The 23,516-nt window shown below is 34.1% G+C and overlaps 2 protein-coding genes and 1 non-coding gene across 3 annotated transcripts; 2 read left to right on the top strand and 1 right to left on the bottom strand.

The window, feature by feature from the left end:
* The first annotated feature begins 1,334 nt into the window (after positions 1 to 1,334).
* On the top strand, positions 1,335 to 3,626 carry LOC104710315 (ceramide synthase LOH1). The gene is made up of 6 exons (XM_087467291.1): positions 1,335 to 1,813; positions 2,148 to 2,386; positions 2,475 to 2,630; positions 2,733 to 2,918; positions 3,004 to 3,188; positions 3,288 to 3,626. Exons 1-6 carry the CDS (start codon positions 1,676 to 1,678, stop codon positions 3,317 to 3,319), a joined length of 936 nt encoding a protein of 311 aa, XP_087323417.1. The 5' UTR covers positions 1,335 to 1,675; the 3' UTR covers positions 3,320 to 3,626.
* A 3,192-nt stretch (positions 3,627 to 6,818) lies between these two features.
* LOC104710316 (uncharacterized) lies at positions 6,819 to 9,009 on the top strand. Its single transcript, XR_015567416.1, has 2 exons — positions 6,819 to 6,955; positions 8,029 to 9,009. It is a non-coding gene; the product is annotated as an uncharacterized LOC104710316 (transcript).
* Positions 9,010 to 17,880: 8,871 nt separating this feature from the next.
* On the bottom strand, positions 17,881 to 21,852 carry NIK2 (NSP-interacting kinase 2). Its single transcript, XM_019229744.2, has 11 exons — positions 20,868 to 21,852; positions 20,655 to 20,787; positions 20,483 to 20,554; positions 20,253 to 20,396; positions 20,085 to 20,156; positions 19,930 to 19,989; positions 19,654 to 19,751; positions 19,409 to 19,561; positions 18,964 to 19,305; positions 18,511 to 18,890; positions 17,881 to 18,416 (listed from the first exon to the last, which is right to left on the bottom strand). Exons 1-11 carry the CDS (start codon positions 21,022 to 21,024, stop codon positions 18,087 to 18,089), a joined length of 1,941 nt encoding a protein of 646 aa, XP_019085289.2. The 5' UTR covers positions 21,025 to 21,852; the 3' UTR covers positions 17,881 to 18,086.
* Between the last annotated feature and the right edge of the window lie 1,664 nt (positions 21,853 to 23,516).

Genomic DNA, 23,516 nt, shown 5'->3' on the forward strand with positions numbered 1-23,516 from the left:
AGTTTGGTTTCATTTAATAAACATTTTCTCGGTTTTTAAAAGAAAGTGCAAAAACTAGGTTCTCTTTAACTTTTACGGCCTTTAGCATCATGTGAGGGAGGATCCACCTGCTCTGTTACGGTTTTGTGCCTATCACTTGTGCTTCTCGATTGTAGCTTCACCTAAAACTTTGAGATATGAGCCAAAAAGCTTAAAGAACCTTGTGATCTGCTTTTGAACCTTCTCTTGCCAGCGAGGAACCTAATCTATGCCTCCCCCATAGAGCATTCTTCTAAAAGCTTAGCTGCATTATTTGCTCGAGTCGTTTGTGACCACATGTTGGTCGAGGAATTCGTGAAGCTCGTGTTCATGGTCGAATCCGCTATGGTCCCAATAAATTTTTCAAACGTTGTAAGTTTTTCAAAGTTGAGCATCCCTTTAAAAAACTCATGGAACTGCTATCTCTATATTTTCCTAGCTTTCGCTTGTATAAATTATCCTCTTTTGAGAAGCTAAGTAACAAAGGATCACAAAAAAAAAGTGCAGAAATTAGGAAAAATAATTGTGAGATGCAAAATGAAGCAAAAGAAAATAATATTTTTAAAAAAATAATGTAGGAAAATAATTTTTTTGGTTAAAAGACTTAGACTTCGATAGTAATACATGCGAACAAGGAAAAATCATATATACAAGAAAATCAAGAACAAGAACAAAAACAACAACTTTCAATTACGCCAAATATTTATCGACAGTACATTGGTAATTTTGGAGTGTCAGGAACAAATCTACGTGACTACTAGTATTGTTCATGTAATTTTATTTTCTTATGTTATTTTTTGAATTAAATATTCTTAATGTAATATTGTTGTTGTGTAGAATTTTTAAAAAATATTATGTAATATTTTCTATATTAATATCTATTAATTTTATTTTAAATGTGTGTTTTTAGTTTTATATGTTAAAAATGAATATTAAAATACAAGTAAAAAATATTAAAGGCAATAATGAGATACAAAATTTAAGGGACTAAAATGATAAACAAACACAGAATTTTATTAATACATGTAAACTGTTAATAATGAATTTATTAAAATACATGTAATCTGTTTTGTAAACCCAAATTTTTTATGAATAAAATTCTAATCTTATGAGAAAAAAAAAAACAACAAGCTTCTCCCATTCATCCTTTGTGGATAAATTTTTTTCCTCAATACAAAAACAAATTAAAGAACTATTATTTTGTAAAAATAATTCACATATAGTAGCATAATTGTGTCTAAAAATACTCCGAATTTAAATAATAAAAAGATTATCACATAAGATATATAGATTCGTATAATTTCCTCCCTTTTTTTAAGAAAATAAATTGATTTTTCAAGTAATTCAGATAAGACAAACAGAGCAAGAGCCCATCGAACCCTAAAGGCCTATCTCTAGATTTTGCACAGCTGCAACTCACACATACACATTACATAGATTCTCGAGTAAACTAATTTTGATCCGATCACGAAAGAACTCTTTACTGCATTAGATTTGAGAGATCCTACTACTAAATCTAACTACAAGCATTAAACTTTTTTTCTCTCATCTCTTTGCTCTGCTTTCTTCTGGTCAACCACACGACACGAGATTCCTTCCATTCATATGTAGGAAAAAAAAAAAAAATCTGATTTTGGAAAGAGAGGATTTTTCAGAGATGGGTCTCTTCGAAACGGTGAAATCAATCGATTGGGAACAAGAATCGTACCCAAATTACCAAGATTTGGCTTTTTTGCCTCTCTTTGCAGTGTTCTTCCCTTCAATTCGATTTCTACTTGATAGATTCGTCTTTGAGGTAAAAATTCTAACTTTTTTTTGTTTCTTGTCTTTGTACCTTTTGGGTGTTTTTAAGATTTGTTTTTTTTTTTTTTTTGTTTCTGCAATCGCATTTATTTCAGTTTTCACCAACCAACAAACCAAAAAAAAAGTTCATTACTAAAAGTAATGATTTGACTGACACTTGAGGACCAATCATTACTCTTGGCTCGTGTCTCTCTGTATGATGAACTTGCTGATCATCAAAGTTTAGATTTTTGTTTTTGAAAGATAAATGCAGTGTGGATGATGTTATAGATTTGGTAGGTGAAAGTTTACATTTTTGTTTGTTTTGTTTTATTGGTGGTTTGTAGAAATTGGCAAATCTTGTGATCTATGGAAGGAAGAGTACGAATAAGAGTGACAACATAAAAGAGAAGAAGAAAAATAGTCACAAAGTACGAAAATTCAAAGAGTCAGCTTGGAAGTGTATTTACTATCTCTCAGCTGAGCTACTTGCTTTATCTGTCACTTATAATGAGCCTTGGTTTTCAAATACTCTCTACTTTTGGCTTGGTCCTGGTGATCAGATTTGGCCTGACCAACAGATGAAGTAAGAGTTTTTTTTTTCCTCTTTTGTGATGGGAGTTTGTTAAATATGATTCTCTTAACTAATCTTTTTTTTTTTTGGTTATGTGCAGGTTAAAGCTGAAGTTTTTATATATGTTTGCTGCTGGATTCTACACGTACTCCATATTCGCGTTGGTGTTTTGGGAAACAAGACGGTCTGATTTTGGAGTTTCCATGGGTCATCATATCACAACTGTTGTTCTCATTGTCCTCTCCTACTTCTGCAGGTACATAATATATGTTTATACACTTGTGTTGTGGAGGAGATGAAAGGAAAGGATCCATCTTTACTCTGTTCTGCTTTTGTTTTTCGAATGTTGGTGGTATAGGTTATCTCGTGCTGGTTCTGTTATTCTTGCACTTCATGATGCGAGTGATGTGTTCTTGGAAATTGGGAAAATGTCTAAATACTGCGGAGCTGAGACGCTAGCGAGTATCTCCTTTGTTCTTTTCGCCTTGTCATGGGTTGTTCTACGTCTCATTTACTATCCTTTCTGGATCCTGTGGAGCACAAGGTTTGTTAATATCCTCTTGAGTGTTTTTTCTTGAATGTTTCTCTTGACTCTTTTGATGTATGTAATGTGATTCTTTGATTTGTAGCTATCAAATTATTATGACTGTGGACAAAGAAAAGCATGCTATCGATGGACCGATCTTGTACTACATGTTCAACACACTTCTGTATTTTCTGCTGGTTCTTCATATATTCTGGTGGGTTTTGATCTACCGGATGCTTGTGAAACAAGTACAAGATCGAGGCAAGCTTAGCGAAGATGTCAGATCAGGTACGCAATGAAAGTTCATGATAATATCTTGGACCATCATCTAGGCAGAGAAAAAAAAAAAAAAAAAAAGACTCTACTAATGTTCATGTTCTTTTGCAGATTCCGAAAGCGACGATGAACACGAGGATTGATAGCATGTCTGGGGATACTCAAGAGACTTCAGAGTTCAACATCAAGCCGGATTCAGTGCAGGGTGGTTTTGCTTAAAGAAAAGTTTTAACAGTTCCGGAGGATCATAACCGGATGAAACCGTTTTGAATAGATCGGTTTCTCAATCTGATCTTAATTTTTGAGTTTATTGGTTTCTCTAAAAAGTTTGAGCAAATTCAAGATTTTGATTAGACCACTACACTGCTCAAACCGCTTAACTTCTTGTTTATTTTAAATTTATGGACTTCATTTATGCTTTTGCAATAACACAAAATTCCTTTTGTATCATATAAACTGTCTTCGTAAATTAGCTCTCCCTTCAACATCTATGAAACCGATTAATACTAAATGAATTTGCTTGCAGTGTTTTTTTTGGTTCAATGCATATAATTTGATTAGTTACAATCATTTCACTTTGCTCCTGAACATATACATACTAAATAGACAATTAGTTGGAATAATCAAATAATATTGTTTTGGTAAAAGAAAAAAGATTAGGTAGAGAATCACACTGACTAGAGTGATTAACACAGAGAAGAGTGATAAAGCAGTAAATCCTCGATGCATTTTAACTATTCTTAAGAAAAACATACTTGGGTTAGAATGCGTTTACGTTTTCCCATATTGTTCAAACGTTCTGTTTAATTTGACTTCAGAGTAGAAAAATATGAATGTTGTGATTTGTGAAACAGTAACATACTGTTTGATTAGAATGCGTTTATCAAACGTTCTGTTTGATTTTACATCAGAAGTAGAACAATATGAACGTTGTGAAACGGTAACATTTTTTACCGTTTAAATATCTTATTCTATTAGAAAACTTAAGATAATCACTCTCTATATATATACTCCTTACTTGGGTCAGAAAACTAAATCCTCTAACTTGGTTTCATATTTTACAAATGTCTTAATTCTTCTGTTTTTCCACTTGAGTCTCACTCAAACTTGTCTGGACTTCTCATTACTCGTTAGAGAAACAAGCATAAGCATCCCCTCGTACAAGGTAAGATAAGCTGGTCTAGTCCCTCTAGTTTGTTTACTACTAAATGGTTCTTGTGTTAGATTTTGTTTACCTGTTCTTCATCTTTTAATCATCTTTTATGGAGTTGAACGTAAAATTTAAATGCTCTGTTTCTTTTTTCAATCCATTTTGTATGTACATATATTGATGGCTTAGCTTTAACGCTGTGGACAATAAACTGATTTTTTTAGCCATATGTATTTCTCATAAACTGAATTTTTTTAGTTAGATATATATGTTATGTCTAAGAAAACATAGAATGAGGTCTTTTAAATTTATATTTGGGAGAGAAAAGAGAAAGAATGTGTTGTGAGTTGTGACTTTTAAATTGCTTTCAATTTTTCTGTAAATTATGCATGTGCAGTACTTTATTGACAAACGTAAGAAGAAGAAAATGATTATAATGAGGGGTTGATTATTTAGTTGATTAATTTTGCAGTGAGTTCTGATCTGAAGAAAGGAAACCAAAAGGAAACCAAAAGGCCTTGAAAGGAATCTAACTAATGAAACTCCAAGGCCTTGGAGTTTCATTAGCAAACAAAAGGCCAAGGCCTTGGAGTTTCATTAGTTAGATGAATGTATAGAATCTACACATACGTATACCTTCACACATGGCCTATACAAATCCTCCAAGGCCTTAGTTGATTAATTTTGCAGTGAGTTCTGATCTGAAGAAAGGTATAAAATTATTTAGTTGATTAATTCTTCACGTACTATTTTTTTCTTTGTTATTAGTATGAAACGTATGTGTATATACTATATAGATATGTTAGCAATAAGAAAAAAAAAATTGTTATAGAGAGATATATGGGTGTAGATTCTCAAATATGGAAAGAATTTAACTGAGAATTGTTATTCTGATCAAGTCAACAATGGGTTTGGGCCTTAGTAAGTGAGATAACTTTGGACAAACCCAAGTTTTACAAATTTTTATTAATTTAAAATTTAATATCAATATCATTCTCTGTAAATAAGTATCATCTTCAGGATTTATTTCAGAAATGTCTCCAAAAATATATATATATATATAGATGATATAAAATAATTTGACAAATTATTCTATCACTCTCGATCTCTTCTAGGTATATAGAGAATATTTGCAATTTTGTTATAAATGAAATCTATATAATAATAACAATCTGAATAAATGCCAGTAACAGTTGTGATTTTTGGAAAAAATGGCTAAATCAATTGCAAAGAGTAATTTAGGAATAATTAACATATAATTATAGGATACACAAATGGATAATAACTCAATTATTTATCCTTTATTTCCAATTTCCCCTTAATATTTTGATTTTTTTTTAGAAGATATCGTCTTCGCCTTTTTGACCAATAGTTAAGAGTATACAAACTACGACAAAACTTCGTGGATGTTTTGAACGGATTGCCTCGGCCATTCTCTGAAGATCTTCAAGGGTTGATCATTTATGAAAACGCCAGCTCGATCTACAACATCAACCATGTCTCTGAAACATTTGTCAATTATCTCAGAGGAAGTTCATCGCCGTTTTTGTGGTCTATGTTAAAGTAATCTAACTAAAGATTTTACAATGATTATAGTAATATATAAATTGAATCAACTTTAATTATGTAATTTACAGTTGCGTTTATTTATTATAATTCGTAAAATATATGATTTGACTATTTCACTCTTTACTTTTAGAAGTTATGTATTTTTATTATAATTATTAGTTGATAACTCTTCACTCAAGATGAAAATTTCTTTTATTTTAAAAATTGTTTTATCAGAAGATTGCATTTATATATTATAATCGCTCGTTTGATATTCTCACTTAGGATCACTTCATCATAATATTTGTTTATGAGTAATATAAATATCAATAACTGTTATGATGTTTGTTATTCTTTACAATAATTTTTCATACTATATCTTATACTTCTATTACATACAAATTATAAGATGAGTTGCCTCGATCCATTATGACTGTGTTTTTATTTTGATGGTTTAAAACTCACAGTTATATATGTTTAATATTTACGAATTTTTAGCCATACTTATTATTTTTTTCTTTTGAAATAAATTTTTAATTTCATTATTTAGCATATATTTTCAAATAATTTTATAATATATAATTTTAAATTTAATTTAACTTGTTTTGAAATATTTTTTCCGCAACATCGCAGGGTCTGAGTCCTAATGATTATAAAAACACTTGCCAAGCATTTTAAACTTATAACTGAAAGTTAAAACATCGGCTAAGTTGCTGACACATCACTTTAGTTTTTATAATCATTTCATGTATTCTTCAAAATTATAGATTTTATTAATATAGGTGAAAAAACTTTAGAAAACAACAACTGAAAATCGAAAAAATGCAGATTAAAATTTATAAAATCCAAAACAATATACGCTAAAAAAAATATTGAAAAGAAAGAACAGTCTCATTAATAAATGGAAAAGAAAAAGAAAAAAATCAGCATTTACTTAGGCGCACAATAGCGACACGCCTTTGAGATTTGTTTGGGGTTTTAGCTGTCTTGGCCGAGAAGACAGAACCATTTGCTAACAAAAAGAAAAAAGAAAAAAATCTCTTACTTTGTTCATCATCGATCGATTCTACTGTAAAAAAAGGTACATCTTTTTTCATTTCCTTCTCCGCACTTAACCCTAAATTTTCTTGCTTTTTGTTTCCTGGGTTGTCTCTCGTTGCGATTCTCGTATACATCTTGCTTCAATTGATACCCTCTAGTTTGCTTCACAACTCTTGGAATGTATAAATTTTGAGACTTTTCTGTAGATTCTGAGTTTGAATAGTTACCCTGTTCTTAAGGATTTGAGTTTCAGTCTCTATACATGATTCAGTAGATTGTAAGAAGCTTGATTTTGGGATACCAATGTGATTCATAATCATATGGTTGGAAAAGAATCGATTTTTCTTTGTTAGTTTTTTTGGGTTTGCGCAGTTTTCTTTTGATTGGATTAGAACTGTCGATATCAACGATTAAGCATAAGATCTGAACCAAGTTTTTGTTCTTCCAATTAGCTCAGTGGATTTTGAAGTCTCTTAGGTTACTTTAAGTAGTTCTTTGAAGAATATTTATGATTTGGTTGATGATTTACATCTTTTTTTGCATTGCTTGTGGAGTGTATAAGTTGAGTTGATGTCCACGATCCAACCGAAGTCTGCTTTTGATATAGTTTTTTGCATCAACTATTCTTGTTTAGCTCTGTCTTTCTAATCTCAATTGATCATATGACTTTTATATTCTGGTGCTTTCATGATGGGTTTATAGATAATGGAACTTCAATTGAATTCCTGACATTCCGTTTGATAAGAATCAAAGAACTGTTTGTGTTTGCATCATCTGATTTGGGTTTAGGTGTCACTTGAAGATAAGATATTTGTTATTTTTGGCTACATTTCTTGTGAATATAATAAGGTGAGTCCATGTTATTATATGTCCATGAACCAACTTGAAGTCTACACTTCATGAAGTTTTTGTATCAACTAGTCACGAGAGTTTGCAATCTCTTATTGGAATCCTCGATTTTTGATCCTACGATTGTGATATTTTGTTGCTTTTCTGTTGGATTTAGGTGTCTTCGTTATCTAATTTTCTTGGTTATCGAAGTGTGTGTATCCTTCTTCAGATGTGTGTGCCTCGCGCTAGCTAACTGCATCTTGGTTTCGTGTCTTGCTACAGGTTTGTGAGATTTCGATAAAAGCTAAGAAATGGAAGATGTACTTACTCAGAATCCTCCACCATCAAGATTCTTCCAAGAAGATCTTAACAACTTTGTTCCGCCACCCGAAACACTTCCATCTCCTTTCATCATATTCTCAAACCCGAAACCTGAACTGCCCCTCCGACCATCTCTACTCATCATAGCCATATCTTCACCTTCCCTCTATATTTCCCACAATTTACCTTCAAAGACTCTCCTTGGAAGTCTCATCATGCCTGAAGTCCCGTTTTCTGGAAACACCATTGAACCTTCTTTGGAAGACAAATCCTGCAACATATATTCCTTAACGGACACCAATGATAAAAACTTGATCCTCCTCGTCTCTGTTCAGCTTGCTGTATCTCCTGAACGGTCTAACCTAGTCTCGAGGTTGCTCATTGGCCAAGACATCATCCCCGAGCGGGTTATAATCTTGGATTCCATTCAGAGCCGTAACTTCAGAGGTAAGCTGTCACCAGATGAAACATTGGCAGCTAAACTTGAGACATCAGCTGAGAAGAAAGCAACAAGTCACTTGGTGAATCTGGATTACTTCCCATCAGGAAGTGTAATCGACGGTCTGAGTGCTTCACTTTTGAGCCGGTGTCAGTTAAAGAACATCAGAGGAACGTTGGTGATCATGGCCTGAGTTTGGTCCTTCACTGATAAGATTTGTCGGAGCTCTGATGAAGCACATTGTCCCGAGTTTGGATCTCGCTAGTGTGAACAAAGATCTCGAGAAGAATTCTTCAAGAGCTGGTATTAAAAAGGATGCTTGGATCGACTCAGATTTATATACATGATTCAGAGACACAGTCATGGAAGCTTTCTCAAAAAGTTGTTTCTTTCTATGCTTAGTTAGACAATACAGAGACCTTAGGTGTGTTTGTGTTGTTCTCATTGCAAAAACAGTTTTTTCAAATTTAAGTCTCCACCTACCGTATACGTAGGGGAAGTCACATGTTTGTCTACACTCTTAAACTGATACAAAAGGCACCGGAGCAGAACAGTCAACCCCCATAGAAGTAAGAACCTCCCGTAACCACAAAATCTCACAAACAGTCTCGGCCATGGCACGATATTCAGCCTCACACGATGAACGAGAAACCACATCCTGCTTTCGTGTTTTCCAAGAAACCGGAGAACCTCCAAGTTGAATAACCCAAGCAGTGAGAGAACGACGAGTTAAGGGACAACCAGAATGATCAGCATCACACCAAGCCACAAGACGAAGATCCATACCGGAACGAAGAAGAATTCCTTGTCCGGGATTACCCTTGAGGTAACAAACAACACGACGAGCCGCCTCCCAATGTTCCACACGAGGAGCATGCAAAAATTGAGACAACAGATGAATAGCATAAGAAAGCTCAGGTCGAGTAACACCAAGGTATATAAGACGCCCCACTAAACGACGATAGCGGAAAGGATCGGGAAGCAGATCACCAGTAGCCGTAGCCAAGTGATGGTTCTGTTCTAGCGGGTGAGAAACTGGCTGCGCACCAAGCAAACCCGTATCCGCAATAATGTCGAGTGTATACTTGCGTTGTGAGAGATACATACCAGAAGCATTGCGAGCAACCTCAATACCCAAAAAAATATTTAGATATACCCAGATCCTTCATATGGAAACAAGAGCTCAAGTACGTCTTAAAATCAGCAATCACCGCAGGTGAGTTCCCAGTAACAATAAGGTCATCAACATAAACTAACACATGAATACGACGAGTGGCATCCGCGTAGGTGAACAAGGAGTAATCTTTCAAGCTCTGTATAAAACCATATTCCTTAAGAGAAGTGGAGAGCTTGGAAAACCAACATCGCGGCACCTGTTTAAGCCCATAAAGTGACTTATGTAATCGACAAACTTGTTACTTATCAGCCGTGTGAAAACCCGGAGGAAACCGAATAAACACTTCCTCTTCTAAATCCCCATGTAAGAAGGCATTATGGACATCCATTTGGTGGACTTCCCAATCACGAGCCACAGCAACCTCCAAGAAAGAGCGCACCGTAGTCATCTTACAAACAGGAGCAAACGTTTCTGTGTAGTCAAGACCCTCAGTCTGATTGTTACCGAGAACAACTAACTGAGCCTTGTAACGCTCAAGAGTACCATCAGATCGATATTTTAACGTGAAAACCCACTTACAGCCAAGAGCTTTCTTACCCGGAGGTAATGTTTCAGTCGTCCAAGTGCCTTGCTGTTCGAGAGCCGTGATTTCTCCACGCACAGCTTCTCGCCAGTTCTCATCTTCCATAGCTTCAGCATACGTTTTAAGAATCTCCTCAGACGTGATCGCAGCGAGAAAAGCTCGATGAGAAGCTGAGAAGTTAGAACAATCCACATAAGAATCGATAGGATACCAACAATCATCAATAAAATCACTATCAGATTCCGTATGAGTCGTATTTGTGACATAGTCATGAAGTCGTGTTGACTTCAATTTTTGACGACATCCTTTTCCCATTGGTTCATGTGCATCATGAGGAACATGATCAGTAACATCAGAAGACGTAGCCAACTCCGCATCAGAGAGTAGTTCCCGAGACGGCGAAACAGAGGACGACGAAATAGGGGACGACGAAATAGGGGACGGCAAAACAGGAGACGGAGTCGGAGAGACCAACAGAGGTTCGATCGTAGCCGTAACCTGTGTCGTAGGTGAGGAAGGAAGATCCGTGACCAAAGGAACCACAACCGGCACGTCTAAACGTCGAGACAAAGCCACATCAAAATCAAGGAACTCATCATCTGTAATGATAGGAGTCGGTATGGGTGTGTCCAATACAGCAGGAGAATCTCCAAGCCAGTATGAGCAAATGGAAACTCAGTCTCGAGGAAGACAACATCACGCGACATCGAGACAACACCAGTGTCAAGGTTGTACACCTTCCAACCCTTTTTCCCAAAAGGGTAGCCAAGAAACACGGACCGAGTGCTTCGAGAAGCAAATTTGTCACTGCCGTGTTTTTGGTTATAAACATAACACAAACAACCAAAAACACGAAGGTGGTTCATAGGAGGTGACCGTGCATAGAGCATCTCAAACGGAGTCTTGCCACGAAGTACCGTCGTAGGCGTGCGATTGATTAAGTAACCAGCAGTGAGAACGCAATAACTCCAAAACTCAACAAGGATGTGAGCATGAAAACGGAGAGCCCGGGCGACATTCAAAATATGTCGATGTTTACGCTCGACGCGGCCGTTCTGTTGAGGAGTTCCGACGCAAGACGTTTCATGAAGGATTCCTTTCTCTCTAAAGAACCCACTAAGACTCAAAAATTCAGACCCATTGTCACTTCTAATAGTCTTAATCTTGCGTTCAAATTGCCTTTCAACCAGAGAGACGAAATCACGTAGAGTAGAAGCAGTATTAGACTTAGTTGGCAACAAATATATCCAGACAGCACGAGAAAAATCATCGATAATGGTTAAGAAAAACCGTGATCCACAAATTGCCGTTGTCCGATAAGGACCCCATAAGTCACAATGAACTAACTCAAAAACTTCAGAAGTTTTATTAATGCTCAAAGGAAAAGAATCTCGTGTTTTTTTTGCACGAATACAAACGTCGCATGTTTTGGAATCAAAACTACTACTAGAATTCGAAAAAGACAACATCTCCATAGTTGTAGAAGAAGGATGTCCTAAGCGACAATGCCACACCTCCTTGGGTTGCGTCTCCAAAACTTGTGTCAAAGCTGCTTCAGCCATCCCTCTAAAGAAATATAGCCCATTGTGTTGTTCACCTGCTCCAATCACCGTCCGTGTGATGCGGTCCTGAACAATACAAAGCCGATCAGATATTTGAAAATGACACTGCCGATCTCGAGTCAACTGAGAGACCAAGATAAGGTGACAATGTAAACCGTCCACAAAGAACACATTAAGCAAACGAAGGTGGGAACCAAGGGAGACCATCCCTTGCTTAGTCGAGACCGTAAACCGGCCATCAGGAAGTTTGATAAACATAGGAGCCATTTCACAAACATCCGTTAGAAAATCAATGCTTCCCGTCATGTGATGAGAAGCCCCAGTGTCAATAATCCAAGATTCAAGAAAAAACTTACCCGAGAGAGGATCATGTGTACCAACGTTTCGTGCATTAAGCATAGTTTTCAACTTGGTCCAATCTTGATCGCTCAAGCCGCTGAAACCAACACGATCAGCATCGGTGATATTGGTAGGTCCGAGAGATGTCGAGGCCGAAACATGATGAACGTGTGTTGGTTCGACCGGCTTTGGAGGAACAACGGAAACACGGCGATCGTTGCTCGAGACGCCCGTACCACCTTGCGAACCGGTAGAAGGTTTGGAACGAGGTCTATCGCCCCACCACCAAGGATAACCGATCTTACGAAAACAGTTATCAGCCAAATGTCCTTTCCTGCCACAGCTTGTACACATAGCCGAAGGGTCTCGTAGGGGAGGAGACGAGTAAGAATGAGGAGCCACACGAAACGTAAAACTGGCACCCTCGTTACGTTCTTCCATCAATCTACCAGCTCTCTTAGATTCCTCATCCTGAGACACAACTTGATACGCCTCATCGAGAGTTGGAAGCGGATCCCGCGATAGAAGAGAAGATTTCACCGCACCAAAAACACTCTCATCAAGACCTATGAGAAATTGGTGTAACTTATCTTCCTCACGTTCCCTTGCAATCTCCTCAACTGTTTTTGCATGTTGAAAATCAGCGAGGCTTGTCCATAGCTTTGTGAGTTTCCCATAATAAGCTTCCACCACAGATCCTTTTTGTTGACAGTTGGCCAACTCAGTCTTCAAACGTTGTACCCTCTGGCCATTCTTCACCGAAAATCGTTTTTGAATATGAGTCCATAAGTCTGAAGCGATTTCGTGACGAGAGAGCGAGCTACTCAGATCCGGAGCTACGGTTTGTCGCATCCAAGACACCACCATAGCATTATTAGCCCACCAATCCTCAAGGTCATCGGACTCATCATCAGGTTTGAGGATAGATCCATCCGCAAATCCAAACTTTTTCCTTGCTCGCAAAGCAAGCCGTAGATTCATAGCCCACTCATCATAGTTGGGTCCCCAAAGTTGTGGATGGGAGATCACAGATCCGGGATTATCTCCAGCCGAGAGATCGTATGGGTCAATTCTACGTCGTGTAGACTCCACCCGAGACTTAGAGCCCGACAATAACGTCGAACCAGACTTAGTAGCGGATTGATCTTCCGTCATACTTTCAAGAGAGATATATCGACAGAATGATCGAGTATATCAAGGTCAAAGAAAGAAAAAACAATAAAAATTAAGAAGAACAGAGGATCAAAGAACCTAAAAAATTAGGTTTAGCTTTGATACCATGTCAAAAACCCTAATAGGTATAAAAGGTTTTCTTATTCATAATGTTGTACATAACGTTCCTTATATACTAGTTACAATATTATACCTAAATATGTAAACCATAATAACAAACTAAACCAGAGCTATAGAATATTTACATTGGAGAGCCCTCGTAATAACACTCTACCGTGTATGTGCAGTGAGCAAAGAGTGATTGTTGAAGAAAAATTACAGGACCAAGTTGTTCAAAATATTGTGACTATCCACGTAGGATTCTAAGGCATGTTCGGTTGCAGCATCTTGGATGAAAATGCATCATATGTTGTCCATATTGGGTATTTGCATTCAGATATTGAATAAGTTTGTACCCCAAAATTTAGGGAGTCCAGTCATTGTAATATGACGCTTAAGCTTTGATCCTCTTTGCATCTCTTTCTAACTTATTTCAGGGTTTGACGTCTTCGGGATATTTACTGGCTATTAGAGATGAATGACAATCAAATGTATGAGCTTCACCCTGATGGCAATAGGTAAAATTTATTTAATCAGTTGTTTGAATCGATAAATGGATAACATTACAATACATGTTAAAAGCTAATGTGGAGTGCATAATTTAAATTACAGTTTTGACTTCTTCAAAAGTCTTGTACGTAGATGTTGTGTTTTAGAACCATAGACACTACTAATACTAGATAATATTCTCTATGACGACTCAATCAATAATAAGTTGCAGTTTTTATATAGTAAAATAATAATATATAAGATATACCAAATTTCTAGATTAGAATAAGTTGATAATAATAATAATAATAGAATATTTCATCCCTTGTGCATGAATGAGGGAGAAATACAAGAAACGAGATCAGAAAGAATGAATAGGTTACAAATAAAAAAGAAAATGTATTTATATTATAATAAAATACTTACTTTTAAAATATAAATTTATAATTTCGAATCTTTAGTGATGCACTATATACACTATATACCATAATTTAGTTAATATATCTATAATATATATATATATTAGAACCTGCACTACAAAATTAATATCCGCATCATCAAAGAACAATGACACCTATAATATATTTCCGATATTATCCAGAACAAAACACATGTGTTATCAAAGACAATAGAAAAACAAAAAGAAATGTAAAATCGAGCCTCCGAAAAACCATACTAGCTATAATCAAACTCCCAAAGACCACCGATAATACATTCATAAATTGTGTTTGACACCTTGAGAATTCATGTTATTAAAATTCAGGTTACAAAAACAGAATCAAATGATTCATGTTATCAAATAAATCAATTAAAAGTCATGTTACAAAAACAGAATCAGATGATTAACTATACGATATATTCTTAGATAAGCGATCCGAGCGTCAATTGTACAGTAAAACTAATTATTTGAAATAGTTAACTTTGATAATTGATTATATATATATTTGATATTGTTTTCCTGTAAGGACATGAGTATATAAAATTAGTATATTAAAATTTACTCTCTTTTTCTACTAATTTGTTTTTTAGTAATTTGCTATGATTTGTATAATATTATATATATGTATATATAAATATTCAACTTTAAAAATTTATTCAACATTACTAACCTTGAAATCCTTTTCCAATTTTTTGTATTTTTAGGCCATATATTTTATCATACATTATTTGTGATATCACATATTCATGTAACTACTAATTAAAAATTCTATAGATATTTTTTTCTTTTTATGTATACATATATAAATAGAAGAGAACTATATGAAATATATTTAATGCGTAGCTGTATTATCATTTAATAAGTGTTGTTTCTCTTCATTTTCTTGTACCAAGAAAATATTTGCGTTGTATCAAATTATATCTTACATAATATTAAAATCAACTAAAAACTGAGAATATATAATTCTCAAAGAAAAAAACTAAAAACTAATTTATCGGATGTCCTTGAAGGGACAAATTGAAAACTAATATTATCTAATATCTGAAAAAGTAATCTCATACGTAATAATTTCTACTTGTCCAATAAATTTTAAATAAAATATATTAACATTATAATAAATTAATTAAAAGTTTATAAAAATTCATTATTTTTTCTAAAAAAATTTATGCTGAAAATTAGAAAGAAAATATGAATTTAAAGGTAAATTTACTAATCTCAAGAAAAAAGAATATATGCATAATATGTAACATATGCTCTAAATTACGTAAACATATGATTTAAAAAAACATTGATCTCATAGTTAAATTTTGACAAAAAGAAAAGAGAGAGAAATATAATATAGTCTATAAAATTGTCACGTAGCTTTACTTTACAATATGAAATATCCTCATAAAAATGAGATAACATCATAATATAACGAAGCTTAATGTGGTAATTTGAAAGAAACTGTTTTATTATGAGACCACTTATTTGTTTATATAAAAGTGAGTATCTACATCATTTTTCTGCAGTATAATTTATTTAATTATGGTATTACTAGATTAGGACCCTCCGATGTGCGGGTTTAAAGTTATGTAAATAAAATTTAATGTAAAAAGCAAAAATTATCTTTAAAAGGTAAATAATAATATTTTAGTTAGAGAATTTAATTGTTTATTAATTTTATTTTTTCTATAATACACTAATTTATATCTATTTACAAATCTATAATCTACGTTAATTGTATTTATTATATACGAAAATATATTTTACTATACTATTAAAGTATATTCTTTACCACCACATAGAAATTGTCTATATTAACACATTAAACTAACTATTATATGTCTCTTTTTTCATTTTTGCATATTTTATTTAATCATTAAAATTGTTGGCTCAAAAAACATTTATGTATCACCACTTCAATGATGTATCATCACAATAGTTTGTAACCAACCAATCAAAATTGAGAAATTAAAAGAAAATTAATTTAACATAATTAAATAAATAATATAAAGTTATAAGCACAATAATATATAAATATTAAATAATTCAAAGATGAAAATATAAATTAAATAAAACAATTTAGAAATACTACAATAAAATTTAAAATACAGTATTAGGAAGAAAAAAAGGTGCATATATAATCTTACATATTTCAAACTGAAAAGAAAAAAAGCAGGAGAAAATTTTGGTTAAAAAAAATAAAAAAAAAATACCTTATCATCAAAAAAGTTTAACAAATATAACAAAGTTGAAAAATAACTGGTGTTTTTGAATAAATTATTTTGTTTGGTGAAAAATATGAGACGATTGATTTGTTTATATAGGAGTGAATATTTACCTTTTATAATTAAATAGGTTCCTAAAGTATATGAGCCAAAGCCTTCTAATATATAGAAGTCTTTAGATCCTTAACAAGCAATAAACACAAGGTGAGGACGATGCTATTTTCCAAGAGTTTTAATGGTATTTTTTGCTTATATAGCTGTGTGGACATGACAAAACCAGTTGAGGTGATAAACCCAGACACAAGGTGGTCTCAGAAGCTCCCTTTTTACAGGTTTCAACAGAAGCATTATGTAGACAAGAACAACATCAAGGTAGAGTCCTCTCGCCTTGGATTTGGAAAAGACTACGTCAAAGGAACATACAAACTAGTCTGGTTACATACCATTAAACACACCTCAGTGTTGCATGAAGGACATGAGAAAAGTAACAAGAACACCTCATCATCATGCGAGGTATTCGGTTTCGGTTCTTAGAAATGGAGGCGGGTGACTCCACCTCCTCATCGTCATCGGATAAAGCACGAGCATGCACCAGATTTTGCTAACGGATGGCTTTATTGGCTCAGCAAAGAAAAGACTAAGTTGGTTGCTTTTGATCTACACAAGGCGGTGTTTCGAATAGTTCCAAATCCTATTATAGATAGCATCATCATCATCATCATCTATTGATATGTTTATGGAAAGTGTAGATGATGATGACCGTGGTCTTGTGTTGATTTCAGAGACAGGTGGAGATGGTATGCAACACGTTTGGAGGCTCACTAACCACAACACAGGAGGGACATTATCGATAGCGGACAAGATGTTCTCCTTTGACTTGAACAATATTACTTCCATTTGGTTTGATTCTCATTACTCTTCCCTCGTCAAACTTATGGCACTTTCCAAAAACACTGGTGACAAGATGCTCTCAAGACCCTGTTCCAAAAGTCTCCCCCTATCTGAACCCCTAAACTTTACTCTCATTCACAATTGCATATTTCCTTATTCTCGGCCTCCTCTCGCCCTATCTGAACCCCTAAACTTTACTCTCATTCACAATTGCATCTTTCCTCATTCTCGGCCTCCTCGTCGCATTGACAGTTCTCTTCTTCCTTATTTACCAAGTTTTGCCTGTCCCTTGAGAATCAATTTCAAGTTTTTTTTAGTGGATAGAAAGAAAACTATATGTGATGAAAGTCCACTTCTTTAAGTGCTCTTAAAGCTACACTTTCAGCTGTTTTATAGTTTTTGCATCAACTAGTCCTATTTAAGTGTCTTACCAATCCCACTCTTAAGTCTCAAGACGCTCTCAAGTCTCATCTTTCTTGAAGAAACAGAGGAATCTCATTTAAGTAAAGATCGAACACAACCGGATCTATAGGATAATTTTTTCAACAGGCACTTAGAAAATATGACTTTCTGACACCAAAACCTGTACAGAATTGTAGCATAAAGCAAACAAAATACACAAGTTTATATATGTTTTTGACAAACCCAAATCGATATATATATATATACTTTCTCTTGTCATCTTGGACCTGATAACTCCATAGCTTGAACAAGCACCGAGGAATCGTCTGTAAGATCCGAATAACGTTCAGATGAAGAAAACTCGTTAGGTTTACTATAACTTCTGTTGGTTTCTGCTCTCTGGGAAGAAGCTTCCCATTTCTCAACAAGACCATCGCCTTCAAGCATTCTCACAACTTCAGACATCTTAGGACGGTGAACCGGAAGATACTGTGTACAAAGCAAAGCCACTTGAACCATCTCTTCCACTTCGATTCCATCGTAGTTGCTCTTCAAATCCTTGTCTACTATCTGTTCTAGCTTCTTCTCTTGTTGTAGTTTCTTCACCTACAAGTAAACCCAAAGAAAAACCCTAAAAGTGAGTATCTTTGACCTAATTGAAACAAGAAGATCAATTTTTATTTACTCTTTTACATCTTACCCAATCAAGAATCGCTCCTCTTTGGTTTGCTGCTTTTCCGAATTCAAGAGCTCTCAATCCAGTAATCAATTCGAGAAGAAGAATCCCGAAACCGAACACATCTGTCTTCTCCGAAGATTGTCCTGTTGAGAGATACTCAGGTGCAATGTGACCAACTGTTCCTCTCACGGCGGTTGTCACGTGCGACTCCTCATGATCCAAAAGCTTAGCCAACCCGAAATCTCCGACAACCCCTTCACAGTAATCATCCAGAAGTATGTTTGCAGCTTTGACGTCACGGTGAATGATCTTTGGATCGCATTGCTCGTGCAAATACAGTAACCCTCTTCCTGCTCCTAATGCTATTCGCTTTCTTGTGCCCCAATCCAATACCGGTTTAGCTGCAAGACCAATCGTTAACCGTGTCAATTCATGTAAAGGAATCGAGCTTAATTAGAGGTGTTTCTAAATTACCTTTGAGACGAGAAGCGACACTGCCATTGGACATGTAAGGATAAACTAGAAGCCGTTCAGAGGAAGTAGTACATAAGCCGTAAAGACGGAGGAGGTTCCGGTGCACCGCAAGGCTTATCATTTCAACCTCAGTCTGAAACTGAATCTCTCCACCGCCATTATTTACATCCTTCAATCTCTTCACCGCGATGATGGTTCCATCGTGAAGACAACCTTTGTACACATTCCCAAACCCTCCTTTTCCGACAAGATTCTTGCTGCTGAAGTTACTCGTTGCGGATTGAAGTTCTTTGAAACTAAACCTCCTTAGATTCCCTAAACATACTTCTTCCTTGTTTTGCTCTAAGTAAGTCCAAATTCAAACACACACACATTGGTCCGATTTCGCATTCAATAGTTTGCAGTTTATAAAAAAAGGATTTGTGTTATTGAATGTGAAACTTACCATTAATGTCAAAGAACAATACTTGTTTGTTATGTCTTCTTCTCCACCAAAGAAGAAAACCAAAGCCAATGATCAACAAGAAAACACAAGTAAGGCTTAAACCGAAAGCTACCGCGATTTTCCGGTTTTTTGTTCCTCCATCAGATGATTTATCTAACCAAACAACAACAACAAAAACACCATTTTAGCTTACATTCCATAGGATTCAATTATTACATTCGTTTATTTTAAAAGATTTTACTTACTTTGAGAACTATTCAAGGTGATTGACATTGGCTTTGGTTGAGTCCCATTACAGTCTTTCTCAGTTCCAGTTGGACAAATCTGAGGATTGCCCATAACACTGGATAACAAGTAACAAAAACTGTTAAATAAAAAAAACTATATAGGATAACTTTGGTAACGTATAGAAGTGGAAAAATTACAAAGAAAAGACAATGGAATTTACCATTACACTGTTTCTTTCTCAAAACAGAGTAAAAACAGAGCAGACATATATTCTTTCACAGAAATAGACTTACTTGAATGTTTTGGCAAGTGATCTTGGAACTGGTCCACTCAAGTTATTGTACGACAAATCCCTGAAACAAAAATAATTTCGAAATATATGAACATATATACATTATTTATATATATAGAAGAAAATGAAAAAGAAAATAAAAGAAAGAGAATGTACAAAAAAGTGAGTTGGGTCATGTTTGCCAATGAGCTTGGAATTGTTCCTGTCAGGCTGTTATTATTAACCCTCCTGCTCCACAATTTTCAACACAAAAAAATCTTTCCATAAATGATTTCAATAAATTATATATAAATAAAATAATTGAATATATGGATAAAATCTTACAAATACTGAAGATTTGTGGAATGAGAAAGAGTGAGTGGGATTTGACCAGTGAAGTTATTGGTAGAGAGATCGAGTGTTTTGAGTTTCATCAATTTCCCAATCTCATGAGGGATATGTCCTGTTATGTAATTGTTTTGCAGTAGCCTGTATCCAAAAACAAAACACAAAATGAGAATATTATAGTAAATAAGAATGAAGAAAGATATTAATTGCTTAAAGAAAAAACTTACACTGTCTGAAGATATGTTAAATTGCCAATACTTGATGAAAGAGTTCCTGACAAGTCCTGGCTTGGAGCTCCTCTACATACACATATAAGTAAAAACTTGTAAGCACATGCTTACACATATGTGTGTTTGTGTTATGTGTTTTGTGTGTGTGTGTGAGACTGTTAGTGCTTACAGGCTTAAGACAAAACCATCAGGAGAACAAGTGATCATGTTCCAGCTACATGGATCAACTGCTGTGTCATCCCAGTTCATTAGAACTCCATGAGGATCAATCAGTGAGCTTTTGATTCCTATTAAGGCAAGAACTAAAAAAAAAGGAAACATATTTTAGAAAGAAGAACAAAAGACAGAGAAATGAAGAAGATTATGTTTAATGAAATGTTACCTTCATAATTAACACCTTTGTCTGTGAGCTCTGCAGAAGCAGAAGAGAAGAAACAGATGAAGAAGAAGAAGGTTAAAGAGAACAAAGCATAACTCTTTTGGACTTCTCTTCTTCTCTGCATCATCTTTGTCTTAATCAAAGTTTGTTCTCCTTGCATCAAAACTTGAGATTCTTAATCTCTCTAAGGTGCAGAGTTTGAGGTTTCTTTCTCTTTTGTATTTGAAATATTCTGCTTTCAATTCTTTGTCTGGAGGTTATTAGGGAAAAAAGATGAAACAGAGGATTTTGATTTGGAAGTGTATGTGACTGAGAGTGAAAGAGACAGAGAGAAAGAGAGAAAGGCAAAGATTTGTCTGCCAATTATTATCTTATAGTCCTTTAGACTGTAAACTGGAAAAGGTCAGGGTTAAAAAAAAATGGTAATGTTTTCTTTGTATTGTTTTCAAGCATGTGAGAAAACATATTCAGATAAGGTGTTTATGTATTATCATCAAATATGAGAATAGAGAATTTACCTATTTAACAATGACAGAACATCATACACAAATGAATAGAGAATTGTTTTCTCTGTGTAATAAATGATTTTTTTTTAAGATCATCTCATCGACCAATTTCAATTATTAATTTTTTTCAGAAACAGATTATATCGATCGACAATCAACTATTTTAGTAAAAAAAATAACTAAAGATTTAATATCGAAAATGAATAATTACTTTTTTTACAATGTTGTATGCTACATAATCTTAAATGGACAATGGTGTGGACTAGTGGACTTACCAGCCTCGATAGTTTACAAAAAGGATGATGCTACCATATCGAACATGTTCCAAAAAACTAAAGGAGTATATGTTACTTACCCTTTAGACTTTTTTTGAAGAAGGTTCAGTAACTAACATGTTTATCTCCATTTGTAAGTTATGTATTTGTTGGTATCCAAAGCTCTGGTTGTTCTATGTCTAGAGGATCAATAGACTCAATCTTCTCGGATCTATCTAGGACGGCAAGAAACGATAAAATAGGATATTTTGGGATAGAAACAAACATATGAACGTAAAATATTCAAATGGAGCAGGTAAAAAGTGAATTCATGTGGTAAGCACCATTAAACTGTTATTTTATTTAACCTTATAAAACTATAAGTAAGTGGCCTCGAACAAATAAAGTGTGTGTGAAAGACTCATTAATCATATATATTTGATTTATATATAAAAAAAAATCTTCTTACAAAAAACAAAGTATGAAATTTGATGTAACACAAAGTGGGATAAACTGTGAATGATACAGTGGGACACTCGTTGTGCCTATGAGAGACACTGCGAGTCTGTGACGAGTGAGTTTTTCTTTTTTCTTTTCTTTTTCATTTTTTAATGACTCGCTTTAATTCTGCTTTTATTCCCACTAATCACTCTTAATTTTTATTATCTTTATAACTATTCATTAATGTATTAAAAATAAAAAATTGTTCTTCTTTTTTCTATCTAAAGTATTCTCTGAATTTGTTAATTGTTATAAAGTATTTTTGTCAACCATTTTTATAAACAGTTTGATTAAAAATATATAACGTATCATGTGCTATTGCCAAATGGATGGGTTTTTTTTTCGTTATGTCAAATGCATCTTTAAAGCGGTGGAATATTATGAGGTACTTTGACAAAATATATATAGAAATTTGGCAGGATTAAGAGTTATTAAGAAATTAATAATATGAAAAACACAAATGAAGTTAAAATGAGAAAACTCCAAAACTCGAAATGCCAAAAGAAGAATCAATGATTGACAGCTTTACAATTGGTCGAAAATTAAAGAGAAATATTAGAAAACAAAAAAAAAAAACAATGTAAATAACTTAGCTAATTTTTAACCCAAAAAAAAAAAAGGGTAACTTAGCTGATACGTAATAGAAAATATATTTACCTTAGAAAATATCATTTATTATGAAAAATGAAGGAAAAAGATATCAAGTTTCTTTGGGTGATAACTTGATATGGTTTCTTTCATCATCTAAGTACACTTCAATCGGATGTGTGTCTGATTATTTTACACGATTCTAGCTTACTAGTATTTAGTATTTACAATAAAAAGTTATAGTAGAGCCAGAAGAAAAAAATGATTGATTAATACATTATTAGGGGAGCAACTAATCCAAGTCCAACAACGATTAAATTAATTTAGATAAAGAAAGAGGAAATATAAGCTTAAATTATTTAGAAACAAAATCAAATCTTTGGCTAAACACAGTTATAGTCAACAGACAAGCCACTTTTGAAAGCACAAAAGCAAACTGCTTTATAAAGCAAAAGCTGTTCTCCTCCATATTTCATCATTACACTAATTTCTTAGTGCATTTCACTGATTTCACAGACTACATTTTATTTTGGGGGTTTTCAGGGATAATGTTTGCACAAAAAAACCCTGAAAAGATGAATATTGTAATGTGTCATGATTTGTATGTCGTGTGCATGGATACACGTGTGAATATGTGATACTATTCTCTTCTGTTTTAACATAATAAAATGTTCATTACTTCATTTCTTCTTCATCATCATCAATTACTTTGACCACGTCTCACAAACTTGCAACCGCATTGCAACAATTTTGTGTGCATAGTAATGAGAAATAAAGGTCGATCGTACATTATGGATATTAGT

Source organism: Camelina sativa, chromosome 9, assembly GCF_030686135.1.
Source record: "Camelina sativa cultivar CO46 ecotype springtype chromosome 9, ASM3068613v1".
Classification (NCBI taxonomy): Eukaryota; Viridiplantae; Streptophyta; class Magnoliopsida; order Brassicales; family Brassicaceae; genus Camelina; species Camelina sativa.

Bases quoted from the DNA above. Each gene is read 5' to 3' on its own strand.
- LOC104710315 (XM_087467291.1), top strand. From the start codon at position 1,676: ATGGGTCTCTTCGAAACGGTGAAATCAATCGATTGGGAACAAGAATCG. The intron at 1,814-2,147 runs GTAAAAATTCTA...GGTGGTTTGTAG, and splicing joins TTGATAGATTCGTCTTTGAG to AAATTGGCAAATCTTGTGAT. The intron at 2,631-2,732 runs GTACATAATATA...TTGGTGGTATAG, and splicing joins GTCCTCTCCTACTTCTGCAG to GTTATCTCGTGCTGGTTCTG.
- NIK2 (XM_019229744.2), bottom strand. From the start codon at position 21,024: ATGCAAGGAGAACAAACTTTGATTAAGACAAAGATGATGCAGAGAAGA. The intron at 19,562-19,653 runs GTAAGTAAAATC...TTGTTTGGTTAG, and splicing joins CACCTTGAATAGTTCTCAAA to ATAAATCATCTGATGGAGGA. The intron at 19,306-19,408 runs GTAAGTTTCACA...GGACTTACTTAG, and splicing joins ATTGTTCTTTGACATTAATG to AGCAAAACAAGGAAGAAGTA.